General features: G+C 33.9%; 1 protein-coding gene across 4 annotated transcripts in view; it reads left to right on the forward strand.

Moving 5' to 3' along the window:
* The first annotated feature begins 741 nt into the window (after nucleotides 1–741).
* The window catches only part of LOC138691485 (zinc finger protein 664-like), a 49135-nt gene continuing 33360 nt past the window's right edge, over nucleotides 742–16516 (forward strand). Inside the window, exons 1-2 of one of the 4 annotated variants that reach the window (XM_069813453.1) lie at nucleotides 742–881; nucleotides 7463–7563. In XM_069813453.1, coding sequence (XP_069669554.1) covers nucleotides 7468–7563 — 96 coding nt within the window. In that variant the 5' untranslated portion in view covers nucleotides 742–881; nucleotides 7463–7467. Of the gene's footprint in view, nucleotides 908–7462; nucleotides 7564–16516 lie in introns of all 4 variants that reach the window. The other 3 variants (XM_069813452.1, XM_069813454.1, XM_069813455.1) reach the window with 3 other exon arrangements.

Genomic DNA, 16516 nt, shown 5'->3' on the forward strand with positions numbered 1-16516 from the left:
TCGAAATACAATTTTAATATTTGATTGCAATTACTGGGTTTGAAACGAAATTGTAGCGGTTTTATCCGTATTTAGTTTAACTTTATTACTAGTGAACCATTTATTTGATTAATCGTTTGTCTTCGAAATAGGCCTACTTTTTATAACCTACAGCTCATCGTCTTCTATAAGCAGTAAGGACAGAAGGAGCAGAAATAAAGGATGCCGGTGTCGAAATACAATTTTAATAATGTATTGCTATTTGTTTTTCACTGGGTCTGAAATGAAATCGTAGTGGTTTTATCCGTATTTAGTTTTAAGTACATTACCAGTGAACCATTTATTTTGTTTATGCCGGGCGTTGTTACACATTTATGCATGAAAAAAAATGCTGCTAATTAACAAAACTATGGACTTAACTTCATAAAATTTTCATGAAATATGATATATCAGTTGTATTTTTCCTTTTGATATTGCAGTTATATGCAGCACACAGAACAGGCATGTTTTTTCTTCGTTTCTTTGTAGTTCTTACCTCCGTTATACAACATTGTAAGCAGACGAATTTTTACAAAGGTGAGCGCTTAATTCAGATCTGCCGTGTTTCGCGGTGGCACCGCAAAGAGCGCTGTACAGGACAACATGGCCACTCTATAGTCTTCTCTTTCGAACTCGTTGTTTGGAACAGTATATTTTTCGAAACCGGAACCGTCGGAACTGTTCCGGGAAAAGAACAACTTCGCATATCGTCGATAACGCATCACTGGGGCAGTGAACATAGTCACTTTCACGACATTATAGATCCCTATGGTTGGCGTTTTGTGTGGGTGTAGGACGATAATGTTTTCATTTTAGATTTTAGAGTTCTACATTCGTTTCGTTGAACTGCAGTTGTGGAAGAGGTGTGTTGTAATTTTTTACGGATAAGGTAGAGTATCCACCGTCCACTGAACGACTGTTGCACACTTGGAATTATCACTAAATTAACACATTATTTCAGAAAACATACACTGAACGAACTAAATGTAATTATTATGAAAGTCGCCATATTTTCTTCCCGCATGACGATCCACTTCCCGACACGAGTAGCATGTATAGTAATACATGCGAAAGAAATGGTACTGAACATGAGGAATGTTGCTACAGGTGTGTAGTATTGTGTGACAGGTTAGATTAGGTGTGTATTATGTCAAAGAATTGGGTTAGAATGATAATTAGAGGAGAAAAATTCGCTCTGGCGTCTTGGTTCTACGTACCAAGTGCTCTAACCACTGAGCTACGCCGAAGTTTAATCCACTGCACCGGATGGAATCCCTCTCCTTTAGTGTTTTCCCTTTATGGCCTGACTCTAAGTTCGACATACAGTCAGTAAAAAATGTCTCCGTACACCAGGCTCACTTACAAACATTTGTGAAGAAATCTGATTAAATATATAGTAAAAAAAATTAATTTTATTATTACGTAAAATATACTCTGTGTACGGTTAATATCTACAGAAAACAGCGCAGTTACCTCTGTACAATTTCTTGTAAACACGACACAACACAACTCAGAATTAAGGGAGAGTACATAAAGTGTCCGTACGGACAACACTGGTGTAAGAGAACCTGTGTTTGTTGTTGTTCAGAAAACTACAGAGTCAGTATAGAGTTGCCTGTGATTGTAGTAAGGTAAGACGCAGCAAACCTTGTGACTACAATGTGAATACCAATACCAATTGGAGAGTTAATTGTTAAGTTGAGAAAGGAAGGACAGTCGATAAAAAAATATCAGAAAATGTAAAAAAAAAAAAACCCTCTGCTGTACAATATGTGTTTGAAAGGTACAATGACACGAAATAACTGGTTAGTAGAAGTCGATCAGGACGATCCAAGAAACTGGAATCCAACAATAGACGGGCAGTATTAAGATCTGTCAGAGAAAATCCAAAGATAACCCGTACAGAGATTGTTGGCCATGGTTAAAGAATATTATGGGGTAAAGGTGGTATTACAGTCTAGTATATACAATCGCGAAGCTCAATATGTAGTAAATATGCAAATATTAGATAGTTGCTCACTGCTAGGATCGCTAATATCGCCTCATTACAGGCAATGCAATATAGTACCGTCACAGTCTATTGTTTCCAGCACCCTCAAAACTCAAGCTTCGTGACTGTATATAGTAGACTGTGGTGGTATCTCAGCCTATAAGAAATATCATAAAAGACGAAAGTTACCATGGCTGAGTTGCTCGAAAGAAGCACTATGTGAGCAACGTCAACAAGCAGAAGAGATTGGCTTTCGCAAAGGAGCATGTTAACAAACCGCAGGACTTCTGGAATTCAGTCATAATCTTCAGTGATTCGTTTGGTAGGACAAGGGTATGGAGAAAGCCAAGTGAACAATTACTGAGCAAGAATTTGTGCCCTACTGTAAAACATGGAGAAGGTAGTGTTTTTTTTGGGGGGCAGCATGAGTGCTGCAGATTTGGGAAATTTGGTTTTTGTGGACGGGAATATGAACTGGATACAATATTTGAACATCTTGAGGGAAAATGTACACGACAATGCTGAAAAACTCAACATCAGTGAGACATTTATCTTTCATCAAGACAATGACTCTAAACACACTGCCTCAAATGTAAAGCTCTAGTTATTGTACAATACAAAAAACAGCTCTATACTCTTCCCCAATTCCCCGACATGAACCCCATAGAACATTTATTTATTTATTTATTTACTTACTTATTTACTTATTTATTTATTTACTTATTTATTTACTTATTTATTTATTTACTTATTTAATTATTTATTTATTTATTTATTTAATCTTTGTTCACGCCATGGCGGATTAGATGTATTCCAGTTCTTAATCCGCCATCACTCTCAATACAAATATAACAAACACTAATACATATTGAACCTATAAGTATCCTCTGTTTACAATAATAATAATAATAATAATAATAATAATAATAATAAAATAATATTAATAATAATTATAATATTAATACTAATACTAATAATAATACACAACTAATAATAAGTATAGCTCTTGTATTTAAAACTCCTACCTTAGCTTTTCATAGAACATTTATGAGATGAAATGGAATGAAGGCTGAAAAAACACAAGATAAGAAGCAAGCAACAATTGAGGGAAAAATTCTAGACAATGGGACAACATTGAGCCAAAGGAAACAAGATAACTAGTACAAACAATGCCTAAAGGCATGAAGGATGCAATAAAAACAAAAGGAAGTCCAACTGATCACTGAATGAAGAGTGGTTGGTGATTTGAATGCATATAAACTGTAGTGTACGGAGACTTTTATTTTATTATGTTTTTGGTTTTCAGTTTCATTTAATGTAATATACAAGTTTGTTTGTTTATTTTTCAAACTATTGTATATAATTCCGTTAGTATAAATCAGAATAATCTATAGAAATGGAACAGCATGTTTTTGTTTTACTTTTGTATATGTTATTATGTAAAAGAGAATAAATTGGTAGGTTGAACGGAGACATTTTTTACTGACTGTATAGTGTATGTTGATTTAGTATATCAACTGTCATTATACAAGGAGCGCACTCAATTGAGTGACTTGGTGGTCTGCATTCCTCAGTAATATGCACTGTTGGGTGAAGAATCTACGTAAAGTTTAATTTTTGGTCCTACAGAATTTATCTGTTATGATAACAATGATAACATTAGAGAAGAGGGGCTCGATCCCGTTTTGTGGATTGAACTTCGGCATAGCTCAGTGGTTAAAGCATTTGGTACATAGAACCAAGGACCAGGGTTCGATCCCCGATGCTGGAGCGAATTTTTCTCATCTAATTATCATTGTTACTATAACATATATTCTGTAGGACCAAAAATTAAACTTTACGTAGATTCTTCGCCCAACAGTGCATATTACTGTGGAATCCCGCCACCACGTCATTCAATTGAGTGCGCTCCTTGTATAATGACAGTTCACTTACATAATTATATGTTGAACTTGAAGTCAGACCACAAAGGGAAAACACTAGAGAGGATTTCGATCCGGTGCTGTGGATTGAACTTCGGCGTAGCTCTGTGGTTAGAGCACTCAGTACGTAGAACTAAGGACCCGAGTTCGATCCCCGACGCCGGAGCGAATTTTTCTCCTCTAATTATCATTGTTATCATAACATATATTCTGTAGGTCCAAAAATTAAACTTTACGTAGGTTAGATTTGATTAGGTGTGTAGTATTATGTGAGAGGTTAAGTTAGGTTTGATTATGTGTGTAGTATTATTACATTTTTGCGACACTGAAACACACTCCAGTTTCTTCTTCGAATTACGTCACATTAACGAAATATGGCCGTATTCTTCATTCACGCACTACAATTTTCGTAAATAAGTAAGGTACGGAATTAGGGAGGGTTGGGTGGGCTTACAGCTCTCTCAGTGATTTGTAATAAGCTTATCTATTTTATGTACTTATTTATTCATTTACTTCACCAATAAAATTATATATTCATTTTATAGACTAACTCTTGTGTGAAAATATGTGAAGGCAGTTGAGTCTGTCTCCCATCTCTGAAATGAGAAATAAAAGTGGGTATGGTTGAAGTGCAGTTATTACACAAAGAAAGGTTACACGAGCGTTGAGCTACTTCCCTTGCCTTTGCGGATATGCACCTTGAACCGTCTTACATGTACCAACATAACTTATGTGACATTACGAAACTTTCACGCTAGTTTCCAATGTTTCAGCGGGAGAGAGAGAGAGAGAGAGAGAGAGAGAGAGTATGTGTATATGTGTGTGTGTGCTTGCTTGCGGGCGCGTGTTTGCGATATTATTTATAAGTTCGAGTATTTCACTGTATTTAAAATGACATAAGTTCTGGGAGAGGCACAAAAGGAAGTGAAAGATGAATCCTAATGGAGTCCCACACCTCCTGGTTCTCATTATATGCGACCTTGATCCGGTACTCTGTCAAGGCTGGTTCACAATAAACCCGGAACGGAAACGAGAACGAGAACGGAAATAATGTTAAAATAAATCTATTTAAATGTGATCATTTACAATAGTTAATTGTGAATCCTCAGATTTAAATACATTTGTTTTAACATTTTTTTCCGTTCTCGTTCTCGTCGTTTCCGTTTCCGGTTTATTGTGGACCAGCCTTCACGGCTTATCTCCAAACAGCTTGGAAGAGACAGACTTGGATGTGCATGCCGGAAAAAGCAGTTTTTGCTGCATTCATGGCTGCTAACTCGAAGTCACTGAGAAATATTGACGGTTGGAGTGGCATGTTCATTCTCTGTTCATGCACATTTTCAGTTGCTCGGAAACATTGTTTTATGTTGTTTCTTATCTACTGCCAGTTAGTACATACAAAAGGGAACACAGATTCCTGCATTACACCAAGAAGCTTATATAACTGTATAAATATTCCTGGAACTGTCTTCAAAGTGCCATCTGTGAATACTGTAGGACTGCGTGCTATCTGTGCATTTCGAACTGGCGGATCAAGGTCACGTACAAAAGTACAAACCACGCACGAGTCACTGAACTGAAAACTGTGAACTGAAGGACTGGTAATTCCGGCTGTCCCAGCTGACTTTAGTTGAGGAAAATGGTCCAGGATTGTGGTAAGCATAAATGGAAAATGCAGTCCATTGCTTGACCTTGAGCCGCCAGTTCGAAATGCACAGATAATACTAAACCCAGTGATGCGTCTCTAGAAAATATGAAAATTTTTTCTGAATTGCTCGCTCCAGAATCATAGAGAAGGAATCTGTCGTTGTTGAGGGTAAGGTTGTAGGGATTTAATACTTGAACGTCCGTCAGGGAACATAGCACAGGAGGACGGTTAATATTCTGGTGTCTGTTTATACAGCCAGGTTAGTTGGGGATGCTTGAGTTCTCTCCGAAAAGCTCTGGACAAGAACTCGAGCATCCCCAACTAACCTCAATGTACTTATCCTAACAGTACTTCTGTCTGACATACTCATTTGTACTGACTCACTTCAAACTGTTGCTGTTACTGCCCTGTACTTTGCAGTAGGTGGTTCGTTTGAGTGTTCTTCAACCCACAGTTTTTTCGGTCGTAACTCATATTGTACTTATAAAGCAATGCTATTGCTCTCATGCATCTGGTTCCTCTTAGAGATAATAGTAACTTCTCTGCCTGTATAAAAATTTCTTACAGCAGGTGCCGCACAACCTTCTTGCTACTCGCAACATCAGTATTTTCCAGTTTTTTTCTTGTGACACGAATGATGATGGTACCTGTAATTTTGATGCTCCAAAATAGGTTTACCACACTAGTGGAATATACGACCCTGGGGGCCATTTTCGAATGCAGTGAAATGTAACTTGTCGCATTTAGCAACGGGAATAGGCCTATATCTTTAGTAATGTGAACAGTTGCCGAGCAACGTTCTAGAGTAGAAAGCCTGCCAATATAACATAATATGAACAGTTGCCAAGCAACCTTGTAGGCAGAAAGTCAGCGAATATAACTATAATATGAACAGTTGCCTGGCAGCATTGGAGTTAGAAATCCTGTGAATATAACATAATGTGAACAGTTGCCGACCAACGTTGTAGAGTAGAAAGCCTGTTAATATAACATAATGTGAACAGTTGCTGAGCAATGTTGTAGAGTAGAAAGCCTGTTAATATAACATAATGTGAACAGTTGCCGAGCAATGTTGTAGAGTAGAAAAGCCTGTGAATATAATATAATGTGAACAGTTGTCGAGCAACGTTGTAGATAGAAAGCCTGTGAATATAATTATAATGTGAACAGTTACGGACCAACGTTGTAGGTAGAAAGCCTGTGAATGTAACATAATGTGAACAGTTGCTGAGCAACGTTGTAGATAGAAAGTCTGTAAATTATTTGTTATGTAGGAGACTGACGAAATGTCATTTGGTTAAATGTTCAGCATTGTAAATAATTCACGAAAGTGATATGTGATTTTCGACGAAATTTTTCATGAGCGAAATAATAATTGGTCAAATATTTGATGGACGAAATGTCTGTGTGTGTCTATTATGCGCATGGAATAATATGGATATATTAGCATATACATTAAGCAACCAACAATAGTAAATTTATTTTATAGAAAGATCTATGTGCTCTTAGTAGAGTACATTGTCTGTACTGTAAACATAGTTGATTTTTCGTAATAGTATCACTTCTACTATTTATGTTCTTATTTCTATTTAACATTATTACTAGTTAGAGACATGTTTAAGATGTAACACATTCACTGCCGGGCATTTAAAGGGCTAGCCTTTGAACTGAACCGGGGGTTTTAAGCATGACGTATGTTTTGCAGTGGCATTAAATGGACTATGGTCGATGCTGGCAATTTTACACGTTCAAACCAAAATCGACATAAGTCGACTTTGGCCGTAAATGTGTTAAGATGAAAAATGTCATAGAAACTTGTAATGGACTTTTCTACACAGCTCAGTTTCTCTAAATCACTTTCAGTTACTGAATTTTTTCTTTCAGTTGTGATGGATGAGATCAAGACGGAACCTGAGGTTGACTTGTTTGGCTTACAACCACATGATATCAAATACGAAATAAAAGAGAATATGATTTTATCAGAGGTAAACTGAAAAGACTTACTATGTGTTTTGTTTATTTATTTGTCTAACAATTCGAATCGTCGAAGTACATGCTATCATTGTTATCAACAAGAATACGCTGCCAATATTGAAATAATGTGGAACAAAACTTAGATTAGATTAGATTAGATTAGATTAGATTAGATTTATTTATTTAACCTGGTAGAGATAAGGCCGTCAGGCCTTCTCTGCCCCTCTACCAGGGGATTACAACTATAACATGAACAATAAGATTACAATTAATATTAAATTTACAATTACAATTACAATAAAAATTAAAGTACGACAAGAATACCTGATTAATGAAAGCTAGACATTTTATCATAGAAGTTAAGAACAAAGAATATTTTTGTATTTATTAAATTACAAATTAAACCTACAATAACAAAATTCTATAGTGATGAAATTACCGGATATTGAGATATTTTGTGGTAGATTAAAATAACTATTTACAAGAAACCATGTCTGAACGAGTCTCAATTACTGACCAAGTGCCTAGTAAGTTTGCGTTTGAATTGAATTTTATTTCGACAGTCCCTGATGCTAGCAGGTAACGAATTCCAGAGTCTTGGCAGGGCTATTGTGAAAGAGGATGAGTATGAGGAGGTGCGATGGGATGGTATTGTTAGTACTTAGACGTTAAAACTTAGACGTATGCTGAGTAGATATTTGACTCTGTTTTTAAAGTCCAAGGATATTTTTCGTAAAAGTCACTAATTATATTGATTAATAATATTGTGATTAATAAAATAATGAATCAGTTAACGAAATTCTGTTTCATGAAGATTTTACATACAAATTAAAATAATTTTACTCATGTGATTAGTTTGACAGTCATTTGTTCCAATTTCATTGTTTGTGTTTTGTCATTTTTTATTATGAAGCTGTTCTATGTGCGATTTTGATATTACCTAATACTAATTTATGAAGAAATGAAACGAAAATAATATTAAAAAGAATGTGTCTTGTGGTAAGTTCTCGAATTAAATAAAGAATTATTTGGAGCCTTCTCAGTGAATATTAATAAGGACAGGGTAAGAATTAAGAGATTATGCTATCTCTATTCAGTGATTATGCTATGTCTACTGAACTCATTTTCAATGAAAAAGATTTTACGTACGTCCGAGATGCTACGTGGCAAAATATCAGATATCAGTATTGATAAGTTTACGTTTATTTCAATTTATATTATAGTTTAAGCATAATCTCATTTCTACTACTTACATTTGTAGCTACTTTGAAAGTATAAATGAGGAGCTCCGAAACAAAATCCGTTAAGTCCACAAATCATACATTTTCAGGAAAGACGATAAAACTTCTACTGCTTAAACTTGTGAATAAAAAAATAAAAATAAACCACTGTCGTAAAAAGGACTCTTTCTTGATAAGAATATGACTAGCACTGAAAATCAGTTGCATCTAAATTAGGAATAATCGCAACTTAAGAAAAAATATCGGGTGGACTTAACTTGTTTTGTTCCATACGGGTGGACAAAATGGCTTTTGAAACGGAAACTAACTAAATACAAGTATGTACTTTAGGAAATCAAGTTTACTAAATCAAAATTAATTCGTACCAGTACATGTTAATGGGCTATTTATGAAAGGGCTAAAGTCGCTAATTTTGTGAAAATGAGTGTGTAATATAATACTGCTCTTTTGGTGTAGATATATCGATTTAGATATGAAGAGGACTAAATTTCACACTCTAATGCTTAGTAGAATTTATGATATAATTTTTAGTTCAGCGTTAATTTCAAAATTTCGGCCTGTAAGCAGTTTTTCTTAAATTTCTAACAATTTGGTATTCAAGACTTAGGCCCTTTCATAAATAACCCACTCATGTTATAGTGATTGTTAATGAATTAATGGTGTAAAATGTATGACTGTTATGTATTATTCGTCTTCACAAGCAAATCAAAACACAAAATAATATGCTATATCATTCCAAAACCTTCTTCATTATCAAGACAATCATATCTTTCATTTTCCTCTTCATTCTGAGTCATCTTTCTGATAATCAACAATGTTTGCGTAAAACTGTAGTTTTGCCATGTTACTTCACTCATCTCCAAATCTTTGTTTCAACAAACAGTCCATATCAGCCTTCTTTGCAGTTTTTACACTACCTGGGCAAAATGGTATGTTCAAGGGCCGAGTTATATCTTCCACCTGACAACCTCTCTTTAACAATGATTTCTAGAATGATCAAGTTGATATGTCACATTCATTGCTACATTTACATTCGTTTTACCTGCCTTTATTTTCTTCATCAGACGTATCGTTTTCATAGTACTGATCCCTTCCAACTTATGAACTTTGGAGGTAAATGCCTTGAAGTCTTGAACTTTCTAATCTATCCCCAGAACGGAAACTTTGTCGACATTATGACAGAAATTGTGGTGGTCTTCAAGCATAAATATTTCAGAGTGCCTTCGCAATGCTTTTTCTATTATACCAAACGCCCTACCTATTGGGAGGACATGAATGGCCTTGACCAGGAAAAGTCATACATATGTCTTTCACAGATTGCGGTGATTTTTCCAGACTCCACCATTACAGAGCATGTACAAGAATGGAATTTCGATTTTATCTTCACATCCGTCTGGAACTAGCCTTTTAGTGGAGACAGCTTCATCAAAATTCTGTCTGTTAAGACAATTTTTAAGAGCTGAAACTACTTCTTTTGCTTCTCGGCGTGCCTGATTTTCAGTTCTGCAGTAAAAGTTAGGGGATTTGTTCTCAACATCTGTAATACAGAATGCTCGGAAACTAATCTAGCATACTTATTGGTAGTTTCGGCCACGGCTGAATCTTTGTAAATCGAAACAAAGAGTGTCAGAATTTTGTGGAGTTTCTTTCAACATTTTGTAGAATTTCTTTGCTTTGATTTTGTGGGCGATGAATGCAGCACGAGTTTCTTCCTTTTTCGTACTGCTGACTGAGGATTACACTTCATGATGCATTCTTGCACAATATCTACATGTGTCCGTAGCAGGTGTACCAAACCTCAAGTTGAATTCAGTGGAAAGGATGTTGTAAAAGAATCACCATTTTCCTTTCAAAGAGTTTGACACACTGGAATTATAAATTTTGTGTAGTTTGCTTATACTAAGTTTTGAAAGAAGGTACAATCTCCTACTTTTTCTGCGAGAGTAGTGGCTTTCGCATGCTTCGAAGTTTGATATAAATGTAATAACCAGGGAACGGATTTATATGGACTAAAAATATATGAAATATGTAAATATATATGTAGTTATTTTTACCAAAATATGGAATTAAATATGGATTTTTACCAAAATATGGAATTAAATATGGACTTAAAATTATAAAAAAATGACTATGTACGTTAAATATTGGTACATTTTAATCAAACTAAACAAAAAATATAGTGGACGTACCTTATCTTCCAATGTAGTTTCAACAAAACACAATTTTTATTGTCTGTTACCATAACAATAGGTTACAAACATTTCTTTCAAGTGCTGAAAAGTGAATCTTCTTCTATTGTCTCTGAGGATAGATTTATACTGACTAAAAGAGCGTTCGACGTCACAAGAAGTAACTGGTACATAATTCAATTTCACAATGTCTGCTGGGGATAAGTCCAAGTTAATCTTCACTGTTGATTCACCACTCATCACAGCAACAACCTTTTGTAGTTCTTCATATCCAGGGTTTTTTGAAAGTACAGTGTCCACCTTAGCTCTTACTGCATCTGCAACTTTACCTCTACCACGATTCAGTTGTTCCACAGTACTATTTATAATTTCAAAACTTTCAGATAGTGAAAGGTGCCTATTTTGGAGACTTTTGAGCGTTTTTATGATGCATGAAAATGTATGCTGAATGTGAGCTAAGTCATTCTTCACACTTATGTCACAGGTAACTGTTTTCGCAGTATCAATTGAGACTGCATCTTCAGAGTCCAATGCAAGGAGAACATTGTTAATAGAGTCTATATGTTCGGCATAATATTCAACTGCTTCTAGCCATGTACCCCATCTAGTTAAAATTGGCTTTGGTGGCAATGGAATTTCAGGGTACATTTCTTTCAACACGTTAACTCTACTGGGAGCTTTGAGAAATACTTTTTTCACTGATGAAATCAACAAATCTACTTTAGGGAAATTGTCTCTGACCACTTCTGCCACACGATGAAATGCATGCGCCACACAAGTAAAATGAGTCAATTTAGGATATACAACAGATAATGCTTGTCCAGCTTTGACCATATAAGGGGCAGCATCGCTAATAAAGAATAACACATTATCGTACATAATACCCTTTGGCCACAGGATACCCATAGCTTCGTTGAACAGTTTAACTATAGTTTTGTTATTGCACTTTTCTAGAACATCACAATGTAAAAGAATTCGTTCAGAATATTGTTCACTTAACAAACCGATAACTACATTACCAACAAGTCTACCTTCTTTGTCGGGAGTCTCATCAATGGAAACCCAAATTGAACTATCTTTAATTTCATCTCTTATCTTCTGTATTGTCTCATCGTAGATGGATGGAGCATACGTCTTCCTAAGTGTTGACTCATCCGGGATTGTATGTTGAGTATATTTTTCAAGGAATTCCCTGAAGACCTTATTCTTTAGTTTGTAGAGAGGAATATCAGCAGAGATGAGAGAACGGCACAGGTCGATGTTAAACTCAGATCTTACATTCGATGTTGTTGGTTGTGTTAAAAACAATTGTCTCTGCTTGGAATTTAGTTGTTTGTTGGCCTGATGTTTACTAGTTGTAATGTGTTGTTGCACCAGGAACTTTTGTGTAGATGATACTGCACACTGACACAAATTACAAAATAATATTTTATTGTCAGTTGATAAACCATCTTCTTTAAATTCTGAAATGTAACTTGTTAGTTTTGATTTTAAATTGACTGAATGACGTACTTTTGGCATATTTACCGTCTTTATAGTATGATTTACAAAACTGAACCTATGTGTACTCTGACTGGCATTTAACTGTTGAGCTGCACAACTGAAGTCTGTTAAAAATTTTAAATTAAATTAATACAGTTTTGTAACTTACTTTCCCATTGTTGATAGGACTGCTAATTTTCAAATAACTCTGATGTTAAAGGGATTACTGAACATGTGTTTAAATCTCTATTGTTGAAATGTATTTTTAAAAGTTAATGGAATTTTGTTTTGTTTTATTGTTAAACCTAATATAATATGGACTGTTTTATATGAAATATGGAAAATATATGGAAATTAACGAAAATATGTACTAAACTCTAAAATATGGAAAAATATGGAAAATAAAAGTAGGATTTTTCAACCCTACACATTGTGAAACATAAAGATAATGCAAAATATAAATTATATTAGCTTTATAAGTAAATATGTATTTACATATAAATCCTTTCCCTGGTAATAACAGATCGTCTCTTTTTTGAGACTGTTTTGACCTACGATCGTCACCTATTCTTTCCATAGTGGGCTTTCCAGCCAGTGTGTTGGATGCTATAATGATAATAATAATAATAATAATAATAATAATAAATAATAATAATAATAAATAATAATAATAATAATAATAATAATAATAATAATAATAATAATAATAATATACTTTTTAATCTGGTTGTAGTCGCTCTAGCAACTTGGTTATCTCGCGACATAACCACTTGTAACATTGAATTGCTTATCTTTAGGGTAATATCTTTGATGTGATGAGGGTTTTAGAAATTTAAAATCCACCACCTGGGCCGGGTTTGATTACACAACCTTTGAGTTCATTGGTGGGCACGCTACCAATGTGCTAACCAGGTCGGAAATAATATTTTTGAGACACTTACAAATGCATAAATTATTATGTATGCTATCATGAACATGATTACTACATTCAAAAACCTTATTACCATATATTTTACGACAAGACTGTTCAATTTTCCGAAATCGTGTTTTTGTTGATGTCGCCTCTTCGTGGATGAAACAGACATCAATGAAGCAAGAAGCCTGTCTTATTTCACTTTGTTATGATGTGCATAAACCCTTTTTCTGGCCATTATAAAACTATATGAGGGGATCGAACAGCATTTGAAGCGCCTTTCCTTGTGACTGAAGGGAGGTTCAAATTCCATGATACCATAATCCTTGTCATTATAATATCTAGAATAAAATTGTAGAGACATATATCCATGACATTTTTACCAACACTTTAAACCAGGACCACATTGTTTTCATTTAATTTACAGCTTCATATTCTTTCTTTCGCCTTGTCTCCGATATTCTTTTCCTCTTTCTGGACCCTGAAGATCCCTTTAAGACGGACACACTTCCCTCCATGGCACCTACTACTAGAACAGTATTGCGAGACTGACTTATTTTCTATGAATACAATTTTATTCTCCTGCTTAAATCATTAAAAATGTGTGACTTATGCACCAACAATGATGACATTACAGTAACATTGATATGCCTTCAGGAGCAGAAGCAGGTGCAACAATGAACTAATAAAATTATTAATATTATGTGGCTGCAGAATAAACAGAAGTCTGAGTCTGTTGACTTAACGGGCTTTGTTCCGACTAGAGCGCTGGACTGAAAGGATTATGAAATAAACACTCGATTTCGACCGCATTTTTAACAGGGATGCAACGGAGTTAGAACCAAATAGAGACTGTAGATCGATGTAGGACATTTCGTAGAGTAAGAATCCGTTTCAAACTCAATTTCGATCGGAGGTGGACTTAACGGGTTTTGTTTCGGAGCTCCTCAGATGATGTGTTAAATGATTTGTTTTAATTAGCCTATCTGTTTTACGTATTTATTTATTTATTTATTTATTTATTTATTTATTTATTTATTTATTTATTCATTTATTTGCCTATAACAGGGCGGAACCCCATTTAGAAGAGTAAGTGTAAATAATTGCTTATAACATAAAAAATGAAAAGACCGTGAAAGAAAATATAATACATATATGAATGTAAATAAGAAATTAAAAAAAGAAAAACATAAATATATTCTTAATTTTCCTAATAAATTAATTTATTTGGCAAAATTTACTCATAATAAGTCTAATAATGTGAGGTAATTTAATTACCTTTATTGTTTTTTAGATTTTTCTAATACATATTGTCAGAAATATTGACTGATATTTTCGAACAATTAACTAATAATATTATTAACTAATAATTTTATGAAACAGAATAAATGTATCATTAGTTAATAGTATCAGTATAAGAGTTTTACGAACAGACTGCAGATATTGACACACATTTCCATTTAATTGTACTCGAGAGACATAGGTGAAACCTTAATTCAATTTGGCATGTTCCAAACTTAAAAAAAAAAAAATGCTCTTGGTTAAGTAAGCAAGATAAATGTAGATTTGAAAGAAAGATGAAGTTCAATAGTGAGCAAACATTAATCGAATTATTTTTTCGTAAGCAACAATAAAGATAACAGCGCAGATGTGCATTTTGTACTTCCCTTGTTAATGCATTCTTAGGGAAATTGTCAGAACTGATGCTGCTATAATATAATTGACACTGTTTAAAAAAATCGCTCAGTGGAAATGTGGATTTATGTGTGTATTCGAATTTGCTCAAGGACCGTCTTCATTATAGGGGATTTAATTATTATTATTATTATTATTATTATTATTATTATTATTATTATTATTATTATTATTATACTGTAAATATTTGTAGTTACAGAAGATATTCCATTGATCATCTGAATTAATATTGACTTCTAATGGTGATTATTTTAAGGGAGAAGAAATGTTTATTGCAATTACTATTTAAAGATTTACTTTTATTTTATTTTATTTCATTTACGTTTATTTATTTTATTTCATGTAATTGTAATTATTGTATATTATATATCACTGCCACCGGGTGTATACCCAATTGTAGTGTTAATAAATACATACATACATACATACATACATACATACATACATACATACATACATACATACATACATACATACATACATGCACAGTGTTAAATTTGAGATATTTCAGAATATATTCTTTTGAGATTTATAAAACCAAAAAGTTTTCACACTCTAAGATGAACTACCATGGGGTTAGATAATTTCAATATTCTTTTTTTTCGATACCTATTTTGCACATATTAATCGTTTTTTGAACATATCAGATTAACAGTTGCTTTTTTCAATGGTGGTATTGTCTGAGCAATAAAATATCCTATTCGAAAAGACATTTGCACACATGGTGCAAAATACGAATTACAGTAGAGCATCTCGTTTAGGCACAGTGAAAACGTATACAAAGTGCAGGTAACGTGTGGAGGGAGGACGAGCCATACGATAAACATGAGGGATGCACAAAGTTTTAGTTACAACATTTATGGCGAAGCATTAATTGAAATTATGTTTTCCAGAAACACACAAAACAAAAGAACACAAATTGCATAACGTTATCATATATACATTTTAACAGACAAGCAATTCTAACATTGAAATAATTCAATATCACAAATCAAATTTTGTTACTTATATGATGTTGCTTTCAAGCAGTATTTTTTACGAACGTGAATTTCATTCTCTGTATGACTAACATAATATCACCGTCTTCTGTGGCCAAATTAACAAAACTACAGTATATTGGTCTGAAGTGACAACACTATTTCCTAAACATAATTATCCCTTCTCAAAGTTCAATTTTTTCAGGTAGACCAATATACTGTAGTTTTGTTAATTCAGCCACAGAAGACGTGGTATTATGTTAGTCATACAGAGAATGAAATTCATGACCGCAAAAAATGTTGCTTGAAAGCAACATCGTGTAAGTAGCAAAATTTGATTTGTTATATTGAATTATTTCAATGTTAGAATTGCTTGCCTGTTAAAATGTGTATGTGATAACGTTATGCAATTTGTGTTCTTTTGTTTTGTGTGTTTTTGGTAAATATAATTTCAATTAATGCCCGCC

Source organism: Periplaneta americana, chromosome 16 (assembly GCF_040183065.1).
Source record: "Periplaneta americana isolate PAMFEO1 chromosome 16, P.americana_PAMFEO1_priV1, whole genome shotgun sequence".
Lineage (NCBI taxonomy): Eukaryota > Metazoa > Arthropoda > Insecta > Blattodea > Blattidae > Periplaneta > Periplaneta americana.